The sequence below is a fragment of the Martes martes genome (assembly GCF_963455335.1).
Source record: "Martes martes genome assembly, chromosome: 8".
Taxonomy (NCBI): Eukaryota; Metazoa; Chordata; class Mammalia; order Carnivora; family Mustelidae; genus Martes; species Martes martes.
Window position 1 is genome coordinate 79,916,347 of NC_137895.1, and position 22,354 is coordinate 79,938,700.

Here is a 22,354-nt window from a genome sequence, read left to right on the forward strand (position 1 = left end):
TGTTTTATGGCATGCTTTGTTACTGTGGGGAAGTAGTCTGTCAGTATGAATGTTGCTTTGAAGTAATCTGATTTCACTGCCTGATTTTAAGATCTTTTCTTTATTTTTTCACAAAAGTGAGGCCTACAGTTACCCCAGCTTGCTTTCTGGAGAGAGTTTCCCGACTTCCATGCAGGAAGGAGGACATCAGACAGAGGCTGGCATTTCTGTCAGTTGAGGAGACAGTGTTGGGTGTGTGGAGAGGCTGAGGCAGAACTCAGAGCAGGTACTAGAGAGGAGAGCAGAGCACAGAGAAGTAATTCCAGAGACCAGCAGATACACCTTCAGTCTTCAAGTGAGGTGTGATCAGCACATGCATATAAGGGAACCATATAAGGGAAAGAACTATGCGAAAAGAAGAATGGGAAAAAGGCACTGATGTTCGCACAGGCCCTGGAATAGTCTGTGTGCTTACCAAGCAGAGAGGCAAAACCTTGCCATTTCTGGTGCCTCAGATAGAATACTCAGAAGCAGGGTAGTGGGGCTACATTAGCCCTACACTAGGCTTCTCTGATGCTGCCTAACCAGGCACTATTTTATATGATTCCATTTTCTCTATTTCCTTAGTATATCAGCTAGCATTAAAAATATATATATTTAGTCATTGCCCTAGAGTTTGTAGTATATATTTATGACTAATTCAATCCACTTTCAAATAACACTCTACTACTTTATAGGTAGTGTACTTTGTAATAACAAAATAATCCTAATTGTTTCTCCTGTCCCTCTGTCATTGCTGTCATTCATGCCATGTATATATACATATATGCATACAGAAGCATATATATATACTTCTTGAGATATATACATACTTGAATACACTGTTACTATTATTATTTTGAACAGACTTATCTGTTAGATCAATTAAGAGAACAAAAAGCTTTTATTTTAACTTCACTTCTTCTGTCTTTGATACTCGTCCTTTCTTGTGTAGTTCTGAGTTTCTAACCTACAGTTTTTCCTCTTCTCCAGAAAACTTCTTTTAACATGTCTTTTATCCTTAAAAAAAAAAAAAAAAGATTTATTTATTTATGTTAGAGAGAGAGAGCACACGAGCAGGGGGAGGGGCAGAAGGAAAGGGGGAGAGAGAATCTCAAACAGACTCACTGCCGAGCGCAGAGCCTGATGTGGGGCTGGATCTTGCGACCCTAATATCATGGCCCTCGCTGAAGTCAAGAGCTGGATGCTTACCTGACTGAGTTACTACCGAGGCACCTCTTCTTTTAACATTTCTTGCAAGGCTCGACTACTGACAACAAATTCCACTAGTTTTTATTTGTTTGAGAAAGTCTTTATTTCTTCTTCACTTTAAATGGATAATTTCACAAAGTGTAGAATTCTACGTTAGTGAATTTTTTCTCTCAGCATTTAAAATCTTTCACTCCACTGTCTTTTTGTTTCCATTGTTTCTGAGAAGTTGGATGTAGTTCTTATCACTCACTGTTCCTCAAAATGGAAGGTTTTCCCAGGTTTTTTTTTCTTTGTCTTTGATTTTCTGCAGCTTGAAAATGGTATACCTAAATGCAGAGTTTTTTTTTTTTGTTCTGCATTTATCCTGCTTGGTGTTTCTTGAGCTTCTAAGTTCTGTTATTTGACATTGAACATTAATTTAGGGAAATTCTCTGTCACTATTTTTCAAATATTTCTCCTGTTTCTTTTTCTTTTTCTTTTTCTAGTATTCCTGTTACACATATGTTATACCTTTTCTAGTTGTCCCACAGTCTTTGTATATTCTCTTCTACCTTGTTTGGTTTTTTTTCTCTTTAGTTTTCACTTTTAGAGATTTCTGTTGAGATGTCTTTAAGTTCAGAGATTCTTTCTTCATCACGTTTATCCCATTAGTAAGCCCATCAAAAGCATTCTCTTTTTTTTTATTTTAAAAAACATATAATGTATTTTTATCCCCAGGGGTACAGGTCTGTGAATCGCTAGGTTTACACATTTCACAGCACTCATCATAGCACATACCCTCCCCAATGTCCATCAAAAGCATTCTTAATTTCTGCTACAGTGTTTGTCTCCCACATTTCTTTTTGGTTCTTTTTTAGGAAATCCATCTCTCTGCTTACATTTCCTACCTGTTCTTGCATGCTATCTACTTTATCCATTAGAGCCCTTGGCTTGTTAATCATTGTTTTAAATTCCTGGTGTGGTAATTCTAACATCATTGCTATGTCAGTTTCCAGTGCTTGCTTTGCCTCTTCAAATGGTGTTTTTTGTTTTCCTTTTTAATATTCTTTGTAGTTTTTGACAACCAAACATGATGTACCAGGTAAGGGGAATGCTTTAGCAATGTGGTGGGTGAGGAAGTCGGGGGGGTGGGAGAAGAAGTGTTCGATAGTCCTATGATTAGGTCTCAGTCTTTTAGTGAAACTATACTTCTGGACTGTGAACTTCAGAAGTACTTCTTACACCTCTTTGCCACTTTAAGTGGGAGAGGATGTCGAGAATAGGCTGACCTTTCATCCAGGTCAGAAGGCCTTGAGAGAGAACCTCAGCTGGTTTCTCCAGTGTTTACTATAGGATCCTGGTTGAGCTTCTAGAGATAAAAATTACGAAAACATAAGGCCTCTATGACTGTGTCTTCCTGGAAGTTTTTGGCTTCCACACTGAGCCTCTAGCAATTTGTTTATTACAGTTCAAGTTTTCCTACCCCAGCACTGATTCCCAAGGCAGTTTTCACTTGCGAGTTTCTGCTCTGGTAAGCTCCTTCTATTTGCCTGTCTGTCTCTCCAGTCTTGAGGCGCAGTAGTATGCCCTGTGTCCTCATCTCTCTTATAGGTCCTAGGAGAGTTGTTCATTTTAAAATCTCTTCGGCTTGGTACTTGTTGTTAGGATGAAGTGGTGATTTCCACGTGTCTTACATATGGAAGTGGAAACCTGTTATGAATTTTTAATATCTTTCTTTAGTAAGTTTAAAAATGGAATGGGAAGAGACAATAGCAAGTTTGCAAGTACAAGACACCAGTCTGAAAGAGTCAGAGGACTTAGGAGAAACTATGAATGAATACCAAGTTCAAGATAGGAAGGGAAGAGTCAAAGAGACCTGGATACATGAACGCAGATAATAGAAATATTAAAAATTTCACCTCTGGCCTGGTTTTGCTTTCCTAGCATTTGTGGTTGCGGGAGGACCAGACTCTTTTGTCCCTTCTACTTCATATCTGATCAGGAGCTAGTATCCAAGTCCTGTGGACAGTCACCTTGTTATTGATTACAATTGCTTCAAACCGTGAATCAGCCAATAGGAGATTAGTCTTGCCAATTCAGTGTTTCCTTTTTATATGGATTAATAGAATGCCTGAAGTTAAATGCAAACTTATTTTAGAAATATACTATTGTTTTTCAAAACTGATATCAATATAATGATGATAAAAATTTATTAATAGTAATGATTATGTTAATATTTTTAAGAACAGGGAGCTACATTTTCTATCCTGTTGCCCATTTTGAAGTACAAAATTGTGATAATAACTACATCCTCTAAGATTTCAGAACATATTTTATAAATTTTTTCTTTTTTGTTGGGTTTGGATCTTAGCTGTTTAGGGTGATTTCACCCATATAAGTCTGGAAGATATAAAACAAATTGATTTCATTGAAATTACAGAATTTTATAATATTCAATATGTATATATATTATATATATCATATGTGTAAAATTTATATGTATAAATTAAGTGTGCTGCTTAATCTTATGCTGCAAGCTAAGATGTAATGTTAATTTAATATTCCTTTTATTCAGTGGCTATTTTTTCCTTAATAGGAAAAGCAGTAGATAATAATAAATGAATGCTTTAATTTCTTTTTGGGATCATACTTTTTCATCTTGAGCAATAACAAGCAATTTAGGTCAGTTAATCCTAAGAATATTCTAAAGGAAAAAGCCATATTATTACAGTAAAATATTTCAACGCTCTCAATAAAATAGAAAGTTTGTTACATTTTTTTCCTGTGGAGAATGATTTTATGTCAACATGTGTTTATCTAGTAGATATATATTTTACCCAAAGTTTTTAATACATACTCTTCTGAAGCTGACGTTACACTCTAGGTCAAAAAACACTATCATTTATGCTGAGTATCTAACCACAGTCTAATTTTTTGTTTTTTTTAGAACCTCTTTTGAATTATGTGTTCTAATACATATTTGCAGTATTATATGGGATTATATTTCAATTCTCAGTATTTGGTTCTTTCAAATTCAGTGAATAACAAACATTTTATGTGTAAGCTCCTACTCTTAATGTGAAGAAAAACCATCTATTCAATGTTTTTTAAATTCTCTTTGTACACTGAAATAACAAGACTTGATCTGAATATTAGTAGGGTGGCACCCTTAGGGTACAAAAGTTTTATGATCTTGTACTTTATATAATGCTACATTTGTCTAACTAGAACATCCTTTCTCCCTAATGATATTCTGGTGTGTATTGTTAGGTAATTTTCTTTCTTGATGTTCCATCCATGGACTGTTTTATTTTAGTTATTTTTATTCTGTTGCCATTTTTCAATTTGCAAATTGTAAAAGAAAATTCATATCATGTCATATTCCTATAAACTAGAAATTAACACAAATCACCCGTGAATACTTCATATACTTATTTTAGTCTGATTGGAAGTGAAGTTCAGTTAATATTGAAATGCTCTGATCCAGTTTCCTTTTATCCTTTATTGTCTTATTCTAGATGTAATACGTAGGATTTACATCATTGTCAAGTGTTCTCATATAAAGAGTTAAATATTAAATTAGCCTTTAAGGAATCTTATCAGTGTGTTACTTTAGCTTCATTTTTTACATTAGAGAGGCATACAATGACAGAGAAGACATAAGGAAGAACATTTCCTCTTTTTTCTCTCAGTAGGTAAGGATTTCCCTTTTTAATTTGAAGTATTTTGAGGTAGTGGACTACAGTAATCTCTCACTGACTAAACAAAACCTACAACATTAGAGTTGGACAGGATCTTAAAAATCGTCATGTAATCCAACCCTTTAAACTATAGCTGGCTAGTGGTCATTCTTTCTTGTCTGCACTGAAGGGAGCTTATTACCTCTTGAAAGAGTACTTCCTATAAATTCTTTCTGGCTATGACTCTAATGAAAATTACTACTTACAAGAGATCATCTCTGACCTGCATGTTAAGGCCCATAGGAAATGGAGGAGTTAGTCAACAGATGGAGAAGGTAGAGTATCCCAGGCAGAGGTTCAGCATGAGCGTAAGAAGCTGAAATCTGTTCAGTGTTGATGGAACTAGAGTGGAGAGTAGGCGGTGGTGAGAAAGGAGAGGAAAACCTGGGTCAAATCAAGCAACGCCTTCTATAACACGTTAAGGAGCTTGAATTACAATGGGGGAATGATGACCATTGATTTTAAGTGAAGGAACAATGTGACCACAGTTGCATTTCAGTTAGCTCTATTAGCTGTATGGAGGTTGGATTGGGAATGGAAAAGATTCGAGTGAGGAAGACCAGTTATGTTGTTGTAATATTCCCAAAGAGATGCAATGAGAACCCAAATTACTAGAGAAGAGTATGGTTATAAGATCATAAAATAAGGTGACTGTTGATCAAGATGGCAGGTGTGCAGGAAAAAAGATCAAGAATGGAATTTATCTTAAGTTATGTTGAAAATAGTAAGATGGTAAACTCAGAAATAGGATTGGATTTAGGGATAGAAAGGGTCAGATTGGAGGTAGAGGTGGAGATTTGGAATACATTTTTTGTATACTGAGTTTGAATTGGCAATAGAACATTCCGGAGGAGAGTGAGCAGGTGACTCCATCTGAAGCTTTGGAGGAACAGTTTATGCTGGAGATATTGGATATTAAATCCACAACAGTGGATGAGATCATGTAGTGTTACGAGAAAGGTGAAAACTGAGGATGGACCATGGGGAACATCATCATTTATGGGACAAGTAGAAGAAGACATGCCCAAAAAGGTGACTGAGAATAATCAGGAAAGTAGAAAAAGAACAAGGAATATTTAGTGCTCAAGAAGCCAAGGAAGTTAGTGTCAAAACAGACAAGCATGAACAAGTGCTCTGTCAGATGCAAACAAGATGTCCTGTAAGTTAACGGGCAATATATTTCTACTGGATTTGGCAATGTGGGAAACAATTTAACTCTTTAACACTTGCCAGAATAATTTCAGTAGAATCTTTGCATTGCAAGTGAGATCTCAGGGAGTGGGCATAATGTGTATGACTTTCTCGAAATCTGGAATACAAGGGAAGAAGAATGGATGACAGTTCAAGAACATGGGGTCAAGAAAGCACTGCTTTTAGGATGGCCTTAAGAGGCTTTAGAGGCAGAGGGAAGAGAACCAGGAGAGAGAGATTCGAAATACAAAGGAGAGAAAGGAAGGCTGATGGACCAAGGCCCCCAAAGTGGGGAGGGTGTGGTTTTAAGAAGACACAGGTGGGTCCTTTTGTGGAATGAGCATTGCATCCTCTGAGAAACAAGGGAAGGAAGTGGGGACAGATAAGCAGATGCATGTGAGTGGCCAGGAAGTTGAAGGAAATCCTGTTTGGTGGCAGCAATATTTCCTTGTATTTGGGCCAAGGTCATATTCTGAGAGTGAAAGAGGCTTAGTAGGAGCTTTGAGGCAAAATTTGAAATGGATGCTGGGGAGAATAGGGAAGAGATCGACAAGTACACGGGGAACTATTAATGTGCAGTACCGCAGTAGCTGCTGAAGTTGGCATCGTCGTTATGTAGTGGCTTAGTAATCTACTCTTGTAACTTTTTTTCAGAGTTTACTGAAATCAGAGAAAGCAACTGTAGTGTTGAATCAAGGTTGGGGTTTTTCAGGGCAAGCATAAGACAAATATGGGGTGCACAGGAAATGAGGGTGTTGAGGAAACAGAGTTAGATAGGGAAAGAGAACTTTCATGCTCAATAGAAAGAAGTAGAGCTCAGGAGGTGGCTAATAGGTGGGGAGAAAATGTGGAGGAGGTGAAGGTCAAAGAACTGGTGGGTTCCATGTGGCACAGAGGGTGGGTATGATTGCCGGATCTGCAGAGATACAGGATTTTGGCCATACAGTAGAATGGTTTTTTTTGTTCACTTGTACATTGTTGCTCTATATGGTAATGTGTCCCTTCATTGTTTAGCAATTGGACAAATATTTATCTAAGACATGCTATGTGCCAGTGCCATGGTGATACCAGTAGGGAAGAAGACAAATATGGTCCTTTCTGTGTTGCAGTTATGGATGAATGTGGTACACGCAAGTAGACAATAAATTATACAAAGTCCTGGGTGTCAGGTGTTCTGAGGTTGAGCTGTGTGAGCTGTGTGAGCTTGTCAACAAGATATATTTTCCCCCATATTTTACTTACAGAATTTTCCTTTTGGAAAATGTGTGCCCTTTCTTGTGGGCAGGTCTTAATTTTCCTTCTAGAATCTGTCCATCAGAATTTAATTTAATGCAGATATTTTATGATATAGTCTGCTGAGTACTAAGGATATAAAGAAAGACTAGGAAATAAAGATTCCATCCACCCTCCCTTTTTTTCCTTCTGGGCCTTTGATCCATTGGTCATCTTATATCTGATAAGGTAATCTTAGCTTCAGTAATAAAAATCTCCAGAATATATAATGAGTGCATCTTAATTGAATTTCTCACTCATATAAAGCCGAAACATGGCAGGTACCTTTGTTCTAAGCAGTGACTCAAGGACCAGGGATTTTCCACCTATGGTTCTGCCATTTTCAACAATATTTGCTGTACTTGATTTACATCTGTGGATCAATGTAGTACTAGGTAATTAACTTAACCTGACTCTAACAATTAGCATATGACGTAGACTTTGCTAATCATTGCTTGTCCTAACTGTGCCAATGGTGATTGGTTCAGAACCCAAACAAGCTCAATGAGGGTGAATCGCATATCTTTCCTTAGAACTAGTGGGGCAGAAGCATTATGTTTTCCTCCCTGGACAAAAATGAAGACATAATATTCAGGATTGCTATAGTCATCTTGGGACTACAGAAGGTATGTCTGAACATGTTGGAGGAGCTGGCTATGATGGTACCCCACCTTGAAGAAATCAAGCTGGGAAATGGAGATAAATCCAGCCTTGGTTATATTGTTTGAGTGCTGGATCAAGCCTTGCTTGAAGTCATTTTGTTTCTTTAGTTAAAGTAAATCTACATTATCTTCTGAACATATATGTTAAGGAGGAGTTTTTTTTAAGGAGCAAACATGTTCATTAGAAAATATGAGAAGGCAATAAAGAAAGACTCCTTATAACTTAAGCTGGTTTTTAGTTTTTTTCTTTTCTCTTCTCTTTCTTTCCACTCTCCCTCCTCCCCCCTCCTTCCCTCCCTCCCCTCCTTCCATCCATTCCTCTGTTTATTCCTTCCTTCCTCCCTTCCTTCCCTCTCTGTTATTTGCAACAAAGAACCGTCTTAATGGCATGCCGAATGCCTGCTATTCCAACTTGGACTACTTTTGACCTCAACAAATTAAAAATTTTAATGAGCTATTGTTACGTATTTGTCTTACATTTATATCCATTATGTGCATGCAAATATACATTGTACATATGGCTGGCCACATCATATATAGGAGATTTTGGAGCAGGAGCTTTAATGGATGGTGGTATTAATTTCAGTTTGAAGTCCTCTTGAGGAAAGTGCCACCTTCATTTGTCCTTTTATATTTCCTGGTCAGGGTCTTATGTGGTAATGCCACAGTTTTTCCTCTATATTATATAAATCTTGCTCTGATTCCTCTTACCAAGGTGAGCAGAGAGTACAATTCCAGTAATTTATCACCTTACCTTTTCTTTTTATCAGTAAAGTTTAAAATAGTCCCAAGGCTACAGGGGTCCTGGAAACAAATCCCTCAGTCTGTATTTACCTGTTATCTGCTTCTTCTAATGCTGCCTGGGTAATGGTCTTTGGCCCACTCTTTGGCACTATGGTACTGTTTAAGATGGTGCTGGTTTGTAACCTTGGGAATTTCTCAAATAAAATCTGACACTGGCCCCAACGCATGGAGGGCAAAGAGAGACCGAAGAAGGAGTCAGGCACCTTCCAGTTGGGAGGTGGCAGTTTTAATAAGCAAGAGAACATACATGAGGCTTGCCTTCAGTGGTCACAAGGCAAGTAAATCTCTATACTTGCCCACCACAGTCTTAAAAATTCATATAGAGGCCTCAACTGAGTTCAGTCACTTATACCATCTACACAGTTCCCTTTTCTTTTCTTGTCTCTTCTCTTTTCTTTCCTTTTTTCTTTTTTCTTTTTTTTTTAAGATTTATATTTATTTATTTGACAGAGAGAGACACTGCGAGAGAGGGAAAATAGTGGGAGAGGGAGAAGCCGGCTTCCCGCTGAGCAGGAACCTGATGTGGGGCTGGATCCCAGGACCCCAGGAGCATGACCTGAGCCAAGGGCAGACATTTAATGACTGAGTCACCCAGGTGCCCCCCTATCTGGACAGTTTCAACAACTCATTGCTCTCTCAAGACTGTGTCATTAAAAACAGCTCCCACCATGGGAATGGTGGGGAGAACGTGCATTCCAACGACAGGGGAAAGGGTCAGGAGCCTCCGAATGCCTAGGTCTGGCTTGCGGGTCACTTGGGGATCATGTTCTCTCGATGACCTCCTCCAACAGTTGGCTGTGTCCTGCCCAGGTTGTTGTGTTCCTAATGGAAGTTGGTGATCACCCCACTGGTCTTATGCCCTTAGGGTTAGGGTTAGGGTTAGGGTTAGGGTTAGGGTTAGCTAGCGCTCAGTCTCCTTACCAGACTTGGAATGCCATGACCCTTGATGCTGGCTTTCACCAGCATCCATGAAATTAAATCCAAATGAGATTCTACCACCTTGGAGGCCTAAATCTTGTATTCTCTCTGAATCTAGAAGTCCTCGCTCTAATGAACCCCTTTCTTTAACAAATTCCCAGGAGTAGGTCTACCCCGTCTCTTGTGTGAAAGCACAGACACTTCTATTTCTTTTCCTCTGGGATTGTTTATTTCCTTATTTTAGGCCTCCTCATGAGAACCACACCTGAGCAAAAGGTACCCAGAACATAGGACAAAAGTCTGGTTGTGAGGTAGAAAGGAAATATTCCTTTTTATTTTGCCAATGAGAACACGTGGCAAAAATCCCCCAAGAAACCAAACAGTTTCCCCATAATTATCCCTATTACACTTGCCTTTTTTTTTTTTAATTTTCTACTACATATGTGTGGTCATTATATATTTTTAAATATGTTTTTAGATCATTAATCTTGTTAGAACTTTATAACATGTTATTGGCCTTAAAGCCACTGTATTTCTAAGAAAGATGCTGAGATTTTCGGGCATATCACTTGACTTTAACCAGCATTTGTAACAGCCAATCCCTGTGTCTTCTGACACCTATACAGGCTTGTGTACTATCTTACTGCTTCTGCCTAAGATTCATTTTCCAATTACCTTGACCTTATCAAATGTGATCATTCCTACAATCCAAGATAAATTTTATTAACATAAATATGCACTTATATTCACAAACATATCTATGATTAAAATAAAAGTCACTTATGACCTTGTCAGGAATGTATGCACCTTCTCAGCAATGCCTTTTTTCTCTTATTGACCTATAAGGACTGTCTTCCCTTATTTACTGAAACTCCTGTAAGGGAAAGTGTGATAAAAATTCTGAATTCTGTGGGGCGCCTGAGTGGCTCAGTGGGTTAAGCCTCTGCCTTCGGCTCAGGTCATGATCTCAGGGTCCTGGGATTGAGGCCCACATCGGGCTCTCTGCTCAGCAGGGAGCCTGCTTCCTCCTCTCTCTCTCTGCCTGCCTCTCTGCCTATTTGTGATTTCTCTCTCTGTCAAGTAAATAAATAAGATCTTTAAAAAAAATTCTGAATTCTGTGATTTACGGAAAAGGTGGCATATAATTTATTACCCAAACCAGAATACTAAGAAAGGAAGGGACATTATTAATAATTATGTCAGGACAACAGTCATAAGCCACTGTTGTCCCAGGCAGACCAAATGTACAGTCATACTACAGGGCAGAGACAGCCCATTTTCTTGTGACATCTTTAGGTAACGCCGAGGTTCCTGATTTGATTAGCTTGCAAGAGAAGTCATCTATGCCAGCAGCCAACTGATGGCAATCTATGTATATGTGTTTCAAGCAATAGGATGGACACTCAGTGAGTTAACCTTGAAGTAAGTTATGGGGAATTTTCATAATGTGATTTGACTGAACACTGGAGCCACACCAGTTCTGTCCTTCATATATGGCAGCACTTTTATTATGCGTTGCAAGTGAATTTCAGGCCATGTTAACCTGCCATTTTGTTCTAATGACTCTAATGACTGAAATTAGTGCCAGACAATGAGCTTAGCAATGACAGCATAAATGGTACTGTCACATTTCCCTTTTTACTAACTTTGTGTTATTTCAGCCAGTGCACAGTTAATCTACTATGTTTTATTTGCAAAGCACTCCTCAATCGCCAGCATTATGATTTGACTTTTAAAGTACATCCATTAGTAATTTTTTTGACATATGCATATGTTGAGAAGGAAATTCACATTTAAATTTCCAAGGAAGTCTAATTGCTGATCTTTGCTGTTCTTCAGTCTAAACTGCTGAATTAAATAAATCTTAGTTTGAAGCTGAAAGGACGTGCAGCTAAGGGAACCTTGAACAAAGACAGCCCCCGAGTCTAAAATAAGATCACCTTTTCATCAATCACCCAAACAATGATGGACTTCAAACACCTTCCTGCCTTGCTCTCAGCTGTATCTCTAGAGTACCTAGAACCATGGCTCACATGTCATTGGGACCACATCCAATATTTTGCTCAACAATGAATAATATTCTTTACAGTATGAGATTTATGGCATGAGTTTTTTTACTCTCAGGTATCCTGTGTTTAGTATCTGTTTATCACATTCTTGACAATGTACAGTGTGGAGACTTGCAGATCTCTGGTTTTCCATAACTGTTAATTCAGTTAATCAGCAAGTTCTGTAAAGTTGTAATTTGCTCTGCTAGTATTGTTTGTTTCAACAGGAGAGCTTTCCACATTCTTCCTCGAGTTAAAATTAATACTCCCCCTGACTTTCAGATTTGCCCTTTGCTTCTCTTGCACAGGCCAAGAAACCAGATGATGTAACCAAATCTCCTTTTTTTTCATTCTATTTAAAATTTTGGCTAGGGTAATGTTTCTGGTTTCCAAATGAAACTTCAAGTGCTATTTTTTTTTTTAAGATTTTATTTATTTATTTGACAGAGAGCACAGTAGGCAGAGAGGCAGGCAGAGAGAGGAAGGGAAGCAGGCTCCCTGCTGAGCAGAGAGCCAGATGCGCGGCTCGATCCCAGGACCCCGGGATCATGACCTGAGCTGAAGGCAGAGGCTTTAACCCACTGAGCCACCCAGGCGCCCCCTAAAGTGCTATTTTAATAAAAGTGAGGTACAAGAAAAACGTAGTAATTAAATCTTAAAAGATTTCTCTCTATCCTCAGTAACCTACATGAGAGCTACTGTCTATCCCTAGAGAGACAATTTCCAGCTGGAAATATGTATGTCTTTTTCATAAATTTGACATATCATGAATAAAAAGGGAATATTTTCTCTAGTGAGAAATTCTATTATAGGATTTCAGGCCTACTTTATTTTAACTGTAGTTTATATGTGTGTATCATCTCCCTTATCATTACTTAGATAACTTTCTCAGGAATGGAAATAAGCCTACTAGACAAAGTTGATCTTAGGAGAAGCCAGGGTGACCTACGTTCATTTGTTTCTTACTCCCACCATTTGTCATCTTTCTCACTTTTCAGGATAGTAATGCTCTCATTTCTCTTCTCTACTGTAAATCAAGAAATGTTTCTGCATTAGTTCTGATATTAGTAATGTTTATTCTAGTATTCCTCTATACACATTTTCCCTCCTTGAAATATTTGCATTTTAACGTTCTTTCTTATCTTAGCATTTATCTATGTAAATGGAATTGTAGGCATCAGGGTGGAAATAACCTTTTTCTGGGAGCCACACCAAGCTCTGTAATGTGTACATGCTGCCCCTCCCCAACCCTTCAACCCACACATTTGTGCACAGACCTGTATGCAGGTGTGGGTATTTTAGCTGAGGGTGAGGCTGTGTTGTCTGGATCTTATGACAGACACTGTATTTTTCCTTTCAAGTTTTCATGTACCTTCAACAATTGGGTCTGCCTTGGTTTTGTGTTCTGGTCCCTACTGGGAGCGGGCTTATGGAAACAAAAGGGAATTATGTGGAACTTATGCAATGTCTTTACCATTTGCCCGAAGTAGTTTCAGGATACTGGAAACCAAAGACACATTAATGAAACAGGAAGCAGCAGGGGGCCGTGCCCTAATTCCTCTTGTTCTCGGGGCAGCATCATGAATGATCTCTGGACTATCGTAGACTCTCATGTTAGTATTATTTGCTCCAGGATGATATGGAGGCTATCTTGGACTTCATTCATGATCATTTATTGACAAAAGACCAGAAAGCACATTAATAGAATGGTTTGACCCATAAGGTAATTCTGTGGCAAAGAGCTCAGAATATAGGGAGATAAGGGAGATTCCGTAAAGAAAGCAAAGCTGTGTAAATCATGAGTCATGATGGACACTGATTTCTAATAATATCTTATATTGCAGGTCAGTTGCTCCGGTTAAAAATGTTTCGAGAGGATCATGGGTCATGGATGACAATGTTCTTCAGCACAATTCTGTTTCTCTTCATATTTTCTCACATATACAACACGATTCTTCTAATGGATGGGAACATGGGGTAGGTTATCTTTCCCCTTTCTACTGTGGTGAGTGTTATGTTTGAAAACTCGTAAAAATTCAAAGAGAATTTTTTAGTTTGTAGTAGCCTTACTCTTCACAAATATTCTACTGTAAATAAAGATGATCTGTGCATTTTTCTTCCTTAAGACATTGAGAGTCTTTTCTCCAAGGAGCTTATAGTGTTCTGTGTGATACTTACCTTGTGTTCCTTCTACTAGAGGACTTCCCTGTGGGGTCGTTTGAGACAGGTGATAATTTCTGTACAGTCCCAGGGAGTGTGAGAATCAGGAAATCTTACTGACTTGTTTGTCTTACAGTTGGTAAAGCTGGCCTAAGATGAAGGTCTTTAGATTTGCAATTCCATTGCTCTGCAATGCCTGGTTAAATAAAAGTGTTTGATACTGGTGGCATTTTTTTTTTTTTTTAACTCTCTTGACAGTTCCAACAGAGAGACCTTTGTTATAAATGGGTCGTTTTAAAAGTGGGCCACCCTGTATTAAATCCAGGGTTGTGATCTATACTTATCAAATCACCATGGCATGAAGAGGTGCTAACAAGGAGATTGTGGATTTTTTCTTTTTTTCTCTTTCTTTCTTTTTTTTTTTTTGGTAACTTTCTCCAATTCTTGATTTGCTCTTGATAAGTTTTAAGAACAGACTACAAGGAGAATGGCTTAGCTTATAGCACTAAGAATTAGATTTCTGACAAGAATAAACCACTGTAGATATTGTTGTGTACTGATATAGTTTCTAAAGAATGTTTCCATCTATTCTCCCCGATAGATTGGAAAGCTAGGTAATATCATTTTCTTCTAAATGTAGGCGAGGCAAGATTGTCCGTCAGTTCTGGAGTGCAATTGTTTTGATGTTGTGTATAGATTTTAGCCAGCACTGTTCACTGCTGAGAGGGATAGCACAATTAACATTTTATTGTTTTTCCCCACCATTAAAGAAAATGAATAGTAAAGGGATAAATTCAGGCACGTGATATTTAGATCAAATGTTCAGGCTTTAAGAAGTTACTGACCTGCTTTATTTGTGATTATTTCTTACGTTTCAAATAATGCCATTTACTGGGTCTCTTTTTAAATGGTGGAGTCACAGACCCTAACCCAGGCCAGTCAGGAGAAGCCTCAGCCTTAGCACAGTGCTTGTAGTAATGGAATGGGTAATGGTCCTCCTGGAACTACCCAACACAACCGGAAGTCTGTCAGAGAGGCGTTGTACACTCAGCACTGGGGCCAGAAGGGTAAGGGACCCATAAAAAATTTACATTTTTTAAGCACTTGCTTAAAATATTACGTCAAAATAGTATATGAAATATTGCTTCTGCTTGGAAGTTGACTTCCTCTCTCATTCTTTTTTTATTCTTTTTATTTGTTGTTTTATGGAGTTACTGAGGTCTTTGCTAACTGGAAGTATTTATTCTGAGAAAGAAGCAGATTTAAAAGTAATAAATTAAATGCAGTAATAGGTAATCCCTGGCACACTATAAAGCACTCAATAGCTAATAATGAAATCAGTCTTATAGAGGACTAACTAACACTTCTTAAGCACTCAGTACCAGTATTCAGTTAAACCTCACGGTGAGCCCGAGCAATAGGTATTTTTATTACCTCCATTTTACAGATCAGGAAACTGAGGACCAGAGATGGTCTGTCACCTGTGTAGAGTGACATTATAATTCAGTCTCTACTTTAGACATTAAACAAGGAGTTGAGCGATTAAGTAGTGAATTCTGGTAATACCTCTTGCTCTCAGGCTGGCATAGAGTTGATTGCTGATTGATTCTGATACTCAATCACTGTAAGTCTATTAGTCTTTCTTTGTATTTTTTATCTTTCAAGCTGTGTTTGAAAATTGAAAGAAGTAGGAGGTATATGCAGGAAATCAGAGAATTTATGTGTGTCTGTCTTAACTAAAATTGAAAGTGATTCTTTTTTATTTTCAGACTAAACACAGTATTCCATATTCTTACTAACTCTTGAATTCTTCACCAATATGCCTCAGCCTTGTTCAGAAGGATCTTTTCCTGAGAGGACATTTTAATGGGGTCACTTTTTAATTTTTAATCCAAAGCAAGGGACAAGTGGTTTAGTTCTACTAATAAAAAAATTAAATTATCACTTATAAAAGATATATTACCAGCTCTAATGACACACGCCATTAACTAGTGAGTACTTTAAGTAGGAATGTAAATTGGAGGAAAATCAGGTGTTAGGGAAAATGAATACAGCTGTGCTTTTGGGGTTCTTAGGAAACACCCTGTTATCTGAAGCATTTCCTCTCCTTTGTATGGCAGGGAGTGAGTGATGGAGCCAGAGGCTGTGGATAGACTAGGCATGTGGATATCATGATTGACTCGTGTCGTGACTGTGGATTGCTGGTGGTGGAGGTGGAGGAGAATCCTGCACTTTTTTTTTTTTTTTTGAAGATTTTATTTATTTATTTGACAGAGACACAGTGAGAGAGGGGACACAAACAGAGGGAGCAGGAGAGGGAGAAGAAGGCTTCAGGCTAAGCAGGGAGCCCAACTCGGGGCTTGATCCCAGGACCCTGGGATCATGACCTGAGCTGAAGGCAGACGCTTAAATGACTGAGCCACCCAGGCACCCCAGAATCCTGGGTTCTTTACAACGAATTTGATTGGCATTGACGATTCCAATGTGTCCTGGTTTGTGGCTCTTTTAAGATTTCAAAGAGGATGCCCTAGAATGATTTCCTTTTTTTCCCCCTCTCCCCCTAATTTTAGGATTGGTTGTAAATTTAGGTTTAGTTAGAGTGCTTTGATCCCTCCTTACAGAGAACAAAGCCCCTAGATTTGTCTGACTGAACCCCAAGAGTTTTAGCCAGAACTGAATTGATAAGAGTCAAGTTGGCTTCTCCTGGTGTTCTCATTGGAGTGACAAACATGCAACCATTTTCTTCCATGGTGATGGGATTCTTGGTTAAAAATGATTCTGGGGCGCCTGGCTGACTCAGGGGGTTAAGCCTCTGCCTTCGGCTCAGGTCATGATCTCAGGGTCCTGGGATCAAGCCCCGCATGGGGCTTTCTGCTCAGCAGGGAGTCTGCTTCTCCCTCTCTCTCTCTGCCTGCCTCTCTGCCTACTTGTGATCTCTCTCTGTGTGAAATAAATAAATAAAATCTTAAAAAAAATAAAAAGATTCTAAATGACTCCCTCCACCCCCAGGTTTTTTTGTTTTTGTTTTTAAATTTCCTTCCTATTCAGCTAGGTATCTTAAGGCCAATCTTTTCAGAAATCCGTTTGGCAGAAATAAAGAGAGGTACGCTTCAGAGCCCATGGTGTGGTCTTTACTGACCCGACACTGAACAAGTCCTATAGGGCTGGGAAGAGTTTCTACCTCAAGTATCATCTTTCTGAAGAACTTCTTGGTCATGGAATTTTCACAGAATTCATAGTATAAAGCCCTAATTTAGGAAAGGTTTTCCTGGCCTTCTCAAATATCTCAATTCCCCAAAGAATAACATGTGTAATGTATAAAGAATGAAATGGTAGGAAAGCAAAGCGTAGAGGCTCTGGTTGTTTGTAAAATGATTCTGAAAAGAGCCACTTGATGGCAGCAGAGGGCATGTTTTCAGGCGAATTGCCTCAGACCTGTCGCTGGCAGGTTTTCTCTGAAGAGACTCTTGCTCCTTTTGAATTTCTGAAACTTGGGTTGAAATGCATGCCTTCCTAATTGTTAATGGACTTTTTGAAGAATTCTACCTAGTGAGCTCTATAATAAGCACTTATGATGTGTTTGGCCTCTTTTTATGTTCTTAAACAAGTTTAAATAAGATTATATATAAACACATATGCACACATACATTATCTGTATGCTTATAGACTTATTTTGGTATTACAAGGATAAATATTGTATTTAGCACGGAGGAAATTAGATACTTGACAAACATAAAATTTCCTCGTGAACTGGAATATGTTTCCAAAGAGTACATGCTATTTAGGACAGAATATGAAGAATCTGAGGTTTTCCAAGGTTAATGAAAAAGAAAGTTTTATTTTTCCTAATACACAGCTTTTTCCAGAGAAGTGTTACAAATATTAATTAATACATCAATATGTGTTAGGTGTTGCAGAGACAGAAATTGAGAAATGAGACAAACTGGTTCAGGCAATTTTGAAAATAAGTATTAGTTTTCATATTAAGAACCTGGAAAAAAGATGAAGGTACAAATTAGGTGATGGGGTTATTGAAAATGGAATGGATTGTCTCTCTCTTCTGTTTTGTTTCTGATCAGTTTTAGTAAGTAAGAACTTATATGGAGCACACATTAAATTTCTGGGTGTGGTGAGTATGCTATAAGTGATTGGCTTAGGGAAGGTGGCAGGAAGGAATATTTAAAATAGACCCTTTCTAGGGATGCATGGGTGGCACAGTCAGTTAAGCGTTTGCCTTTGGCTCAGGTCATGATCCTAGGGTCCTGGAATCAAGTCCCAGAATCAGGCTCCTTGCTCAGCAGGGAGCCTGCTTCTCCCTCTGCCTGCTGATCCCCCTGCTTGTGCTCTTTCTCTCTGACAAATAAAAAAAAACCTAAAAAATAAAATAAAATACAACACAACACGACACTTTCCATGGGGCACTTGGGTGGCTCAGTCTCTAAGCGTCTGCCTTCAGCTCAGGTCATGATCCCCAGGTCCTGGGATCAAACCCTTCCTTGGACTCCCTGCTCAGTGGGGAGTCTGTTTCTCTCTCTCTCTCCCTGTCCCTCTCCCCTTCCCCCTGCTGTGCTTTCTTCCTCTCTCTCTGAAATGAATAAAATCTTAAAAAAATTAAATGGATACTTTCCTACAATCTAAAATGCCTGGCTTTTATGTACAGAGGGGGCAGCAAAACCAAGCAAAGATGAATGGGAAAAATAAACAAGCAAGAGACTGGCATAGACTTGTCCATAGGCTGGATGAAATTGCTTCCTCAGGTGTGTGTGCACAGCTGCCCTAGACCTTACCCCCTGTACTCTTATCCTCATTTTGTAAAGGATGACTGTTACTCTGGGCCATCCGTGCGTCCATGTGTTGTATCAGAAAAGACTCTGATTTATAGTTTCAGTTTCTGTTGCCAGAGGTAGAGGTTCCAGCCCATTATTTTTCCCAAAGCTGAGTAACACTTTGATGGAAAATTTCAGGGTGAAATTTCACTCCAGGCAGTACTTTTTTCTTTCCTAAGTTCACTATTTTTAAAACCTGCACTAATGCTTTCAGATTCCTTACTCAAACTTTTTTTTTTCTCTCTCTCTCTCTTTTTAGTCAGTACTAATCTAGAAGTAGCAGCCCTGGTGCATTTTTTTTTTTCTTTTCTGTTAAAAGCCATGATTTTCACTTGCTACTGCTCTTGAAGTACAAACTTGGTTGACCTGCTACTGTTGTTTACACTGGTAGCTTCATGCTGAGGAAGGAATGTTTTGCGTGTGTGTTTCTTTGATTTTAAAGGTCCTAAATTTATTTCGGGAAATGGCAAGAAAAAATCCAAATAGTCTTTAGTCATGTTCAGCTATATAGTTTCTGTGTGGCGTAAAGTAACAAAATTATTGATGTCCAAAATTATCCACGGTAGTGGATATAAACTGTAGTAAATGAAACAAGAACTGCATTATTTTTCCAAGGGATGAGCATATAGGGATGGGTAAAGGAAGGAGGCCCTGGGCAGGATTCAGAAGCTGCGATGGGGAGAAAGCTTGGCTGTAAGTATTCAGGAAGCCAGCAAGTACTTGAGTCGATAGCTGAAAAGCTTGATTGGCTGCTAATACAAGGCTGAATGCAAATTCTGCTGGAGTGGTGCTTTAAATAATTTGTTGGCTTCGTTCTTAATTAGGCTAAACATTGACTTGCTTGTACGATTAATTCACAATAATAGCACAATTAATTACTAAGGCTGGGAGTAAGGGACCGATCTGGTTGCTGAGAATGGGCTACTGAGAAGAAAAGCTGGAAATGAATGGCTGAGTTTGGTGAAGGGGGATGACCTGTGGGGTGCTGGAGGGAGGCAGGTTTGGTGAGAGAGAGGGAGGGAGGGTAGGGTAAGGAGAGTAGGAGGGGGAGGGTCAGGGTAAAGGAAATGGACACTTAGTCAGAAGCCATATAGCCATAGGGCCTAGTTGCTGCTTTTATTTATTTTTTACTTTTTAAAATTATTTTAATTCAATTAATTAACATATAATGTGTAATTAGTTTCAGAGGTACATGTCTGTGCTTCATCAGTCTTATATAACACCCAGTGTTCATTACATCACATGCCCTCCTTAATGCCCATCACCCAGTTACCTCATCCTCCTCCCCTCCTCCCCTCCAGCAACCCTCAGTTTGTTTCCTAAGAGTCTCCTGTGGTTTGTTTCCATCTCTGGTTTCATCTTGTTATAGTTTGTTGCTTTTGATACTATTGGTTTTACATTACTTGGTTTTGATAATATAAAGGTCAAATAGCACAGTCCACTCAAGTTATCACAAGTTTACTGTTAGTGTAGTCTGAATTGATGACGTTTTAAAACATTAATGAAAAACACGATCAATGTTGCATCCTTGTTACTGTGCAGGAGTGCATTATTATCTGTCCAGAATCAACATTGTTTTGACACACTTGAGAGGAGTGTGTTCCATGATCATTGTTTTTAGTTATTTCAACTCCCCATTATCAACCTGTTATGGGGAGGGATAAAATTCCAATCCAGGAATCAGAATATCTGGATTTTGGCCCCATCTCAGCCACTCACTGGCAAAAATAACTTGGAAAAGTTAGACTGTTTTCTCGTTTTTAAGATGAGTTGTTATAGGGTTGTTCCTAGGCTTACTATTATCGACCTCATCGTCATTATTATTAATCTTGGGGAAATGCATGCTTCTAAGGTGGAGAAACAAACTAACTTTAATCTCGTTTGCCATCAGCTTTGTTTTGTATGGAAGGCAATGTGACGTAGTAGCAATAGCATGGACTTTCGTCCTGACACTCTCGCTGTGTGACCCTGGGTAAACTTCACTTTCTGAGCCTCTTTTCCACTGATGTAAAATGGGCATATTAGTGTTATCTTAGGGTTGTTGAGGCAATCAAAGACAAAGAATGCATAGCAGTTGGCAAGGTGCCCACCATATTGTGAGCTCCCAGTGTTAGTTGCTTTTATAATAATAGAATATATTTTAGTTTCTCAAGGACTTGAGCTCTCAATAAATATTAATTGTTGTAATAATAACAGTAAGTACTTTGGTCAATATAATGAAATGAAATAATTTATGTCAATGATGTTATTAGATTACTATCATACAACAAGGATAATGATTATCATATTTTATGCAAAATGCCCAAGTTAATGCCTAGCACTAGTAGGTCTTCAATAAATGTTAATTTCTTAAACCATAATACATAATACATAGTCTTAAAAATACTTGAATCATGGAGTCAAATTACTATATGGAATACACAGCACCCAGTTCAAATGCTATGAATGCATCTTTATGAATATACATAAACTGTTGCTTATTTTTCATCAACGAAAAGCAAATACAGAGAGCTAATACATTTCATCAGGATTCAGAAGAGAAAATCAGACATAATATTAAGTTACCAAATGATTATTTGCTAAGTTTGATTTTTTTGAGAAGAGGCAACATTTGGTGGAATTATGGATAATATCATGGGACTTCATGATGTGGCAGTCATGCCTGTGGGCCTGGGTGTGAGTATCCGTTATTTAGAGACTATATAATAATGAACATCTTTAATTTCCATCTCAATTTCTTTCTCCTAGTGGTGAATGTGTAGGAAATAATTACTTTCCAGGCAAATATGATAGCCTGAGGCTTAAGGTTTATCACAAGTTATATAGTTTAATTTAATAAATTAATAAGAGAGACCCAGCGTGAGCTGAAAACGTGACATTTCTGTGACCAGTCATCTTTGTAACCTATTAACCCCATTGTTATTCTTGAGGGACTGATGAAAACCATTGAACAGAATTCTGTGTATGAGGTCTTCCATCATCCCTGTCACGGTAACGTCACTTGCAGCGCCTGGTGTACGTACATCGCTCCAGCTGCTCTCGCAGGAGTGTCCGTCAGTTCCTTTAGTCTTGCCTCAGGGCAGGAGGATGATGTCTTCCTTGAGGGTAGATAGAAGTGACTTGCTCGTGTTTTCGGCATGGAGAAAATCTCATTGGAATGGGTTAACTTTCTTTCTTTCTTTTTATTTTAAAGATTTATTTATTTATTTATTTATTTATTTGAAAGAGTGTGAGAGCTAGAGAGATCACAGCGGGAGAGGGAGAAGCAGGCTCCCTGCTGACCCAGTAGCCCCACACCCGGCTCCATCTGGGCCTTGAGGATCGTGACCTAAGCTGAAGGCATACGCTTAACCAACTGAGCCACCCTGGCACCCTGGAACTGGTTATCTTTCTATTTCAGTTTCCTTTAGGCTGCTGCCAGTGTACACCTCTACTTTTATTTTTCCCTAGAGCAGCAATGCACGTAAAATACTTGAAAATGTTAGTTACAAAAGACGTAGAAGAGCATAATATTTAAGTAACAT

General features: G+C 38.5%; 1 protein-coding gene across 2 annotated transcripts in view; it reads left to right on the forward strand.

Annotated features, from left to right (window-relative positions):
* TMEM117 (transmembrane protein 117) overlaps window positions 1–22,354 on the forward strand; it is a 462,147-nt gene that overhangs the window by 73,378 nt on the left and 366,415 nt on the right. The window contains exon 3 of one of the 2 annotated variants that reach the window (XM_080811383.1): window positions 13,689–13,821. The exons of the other annotated variant lie outside the window; for it this stretch is intronic. Within the exon in view, the coding sequence (XP_080667509.1) occupies window positions 13,689–13,821 (133 nt within the window). The remainder of the gene's footprint in view (window positions 1–13,688; window positions 13,822–22,354) is intronic. 2 annotated transcript variants of the gene reach the window in all.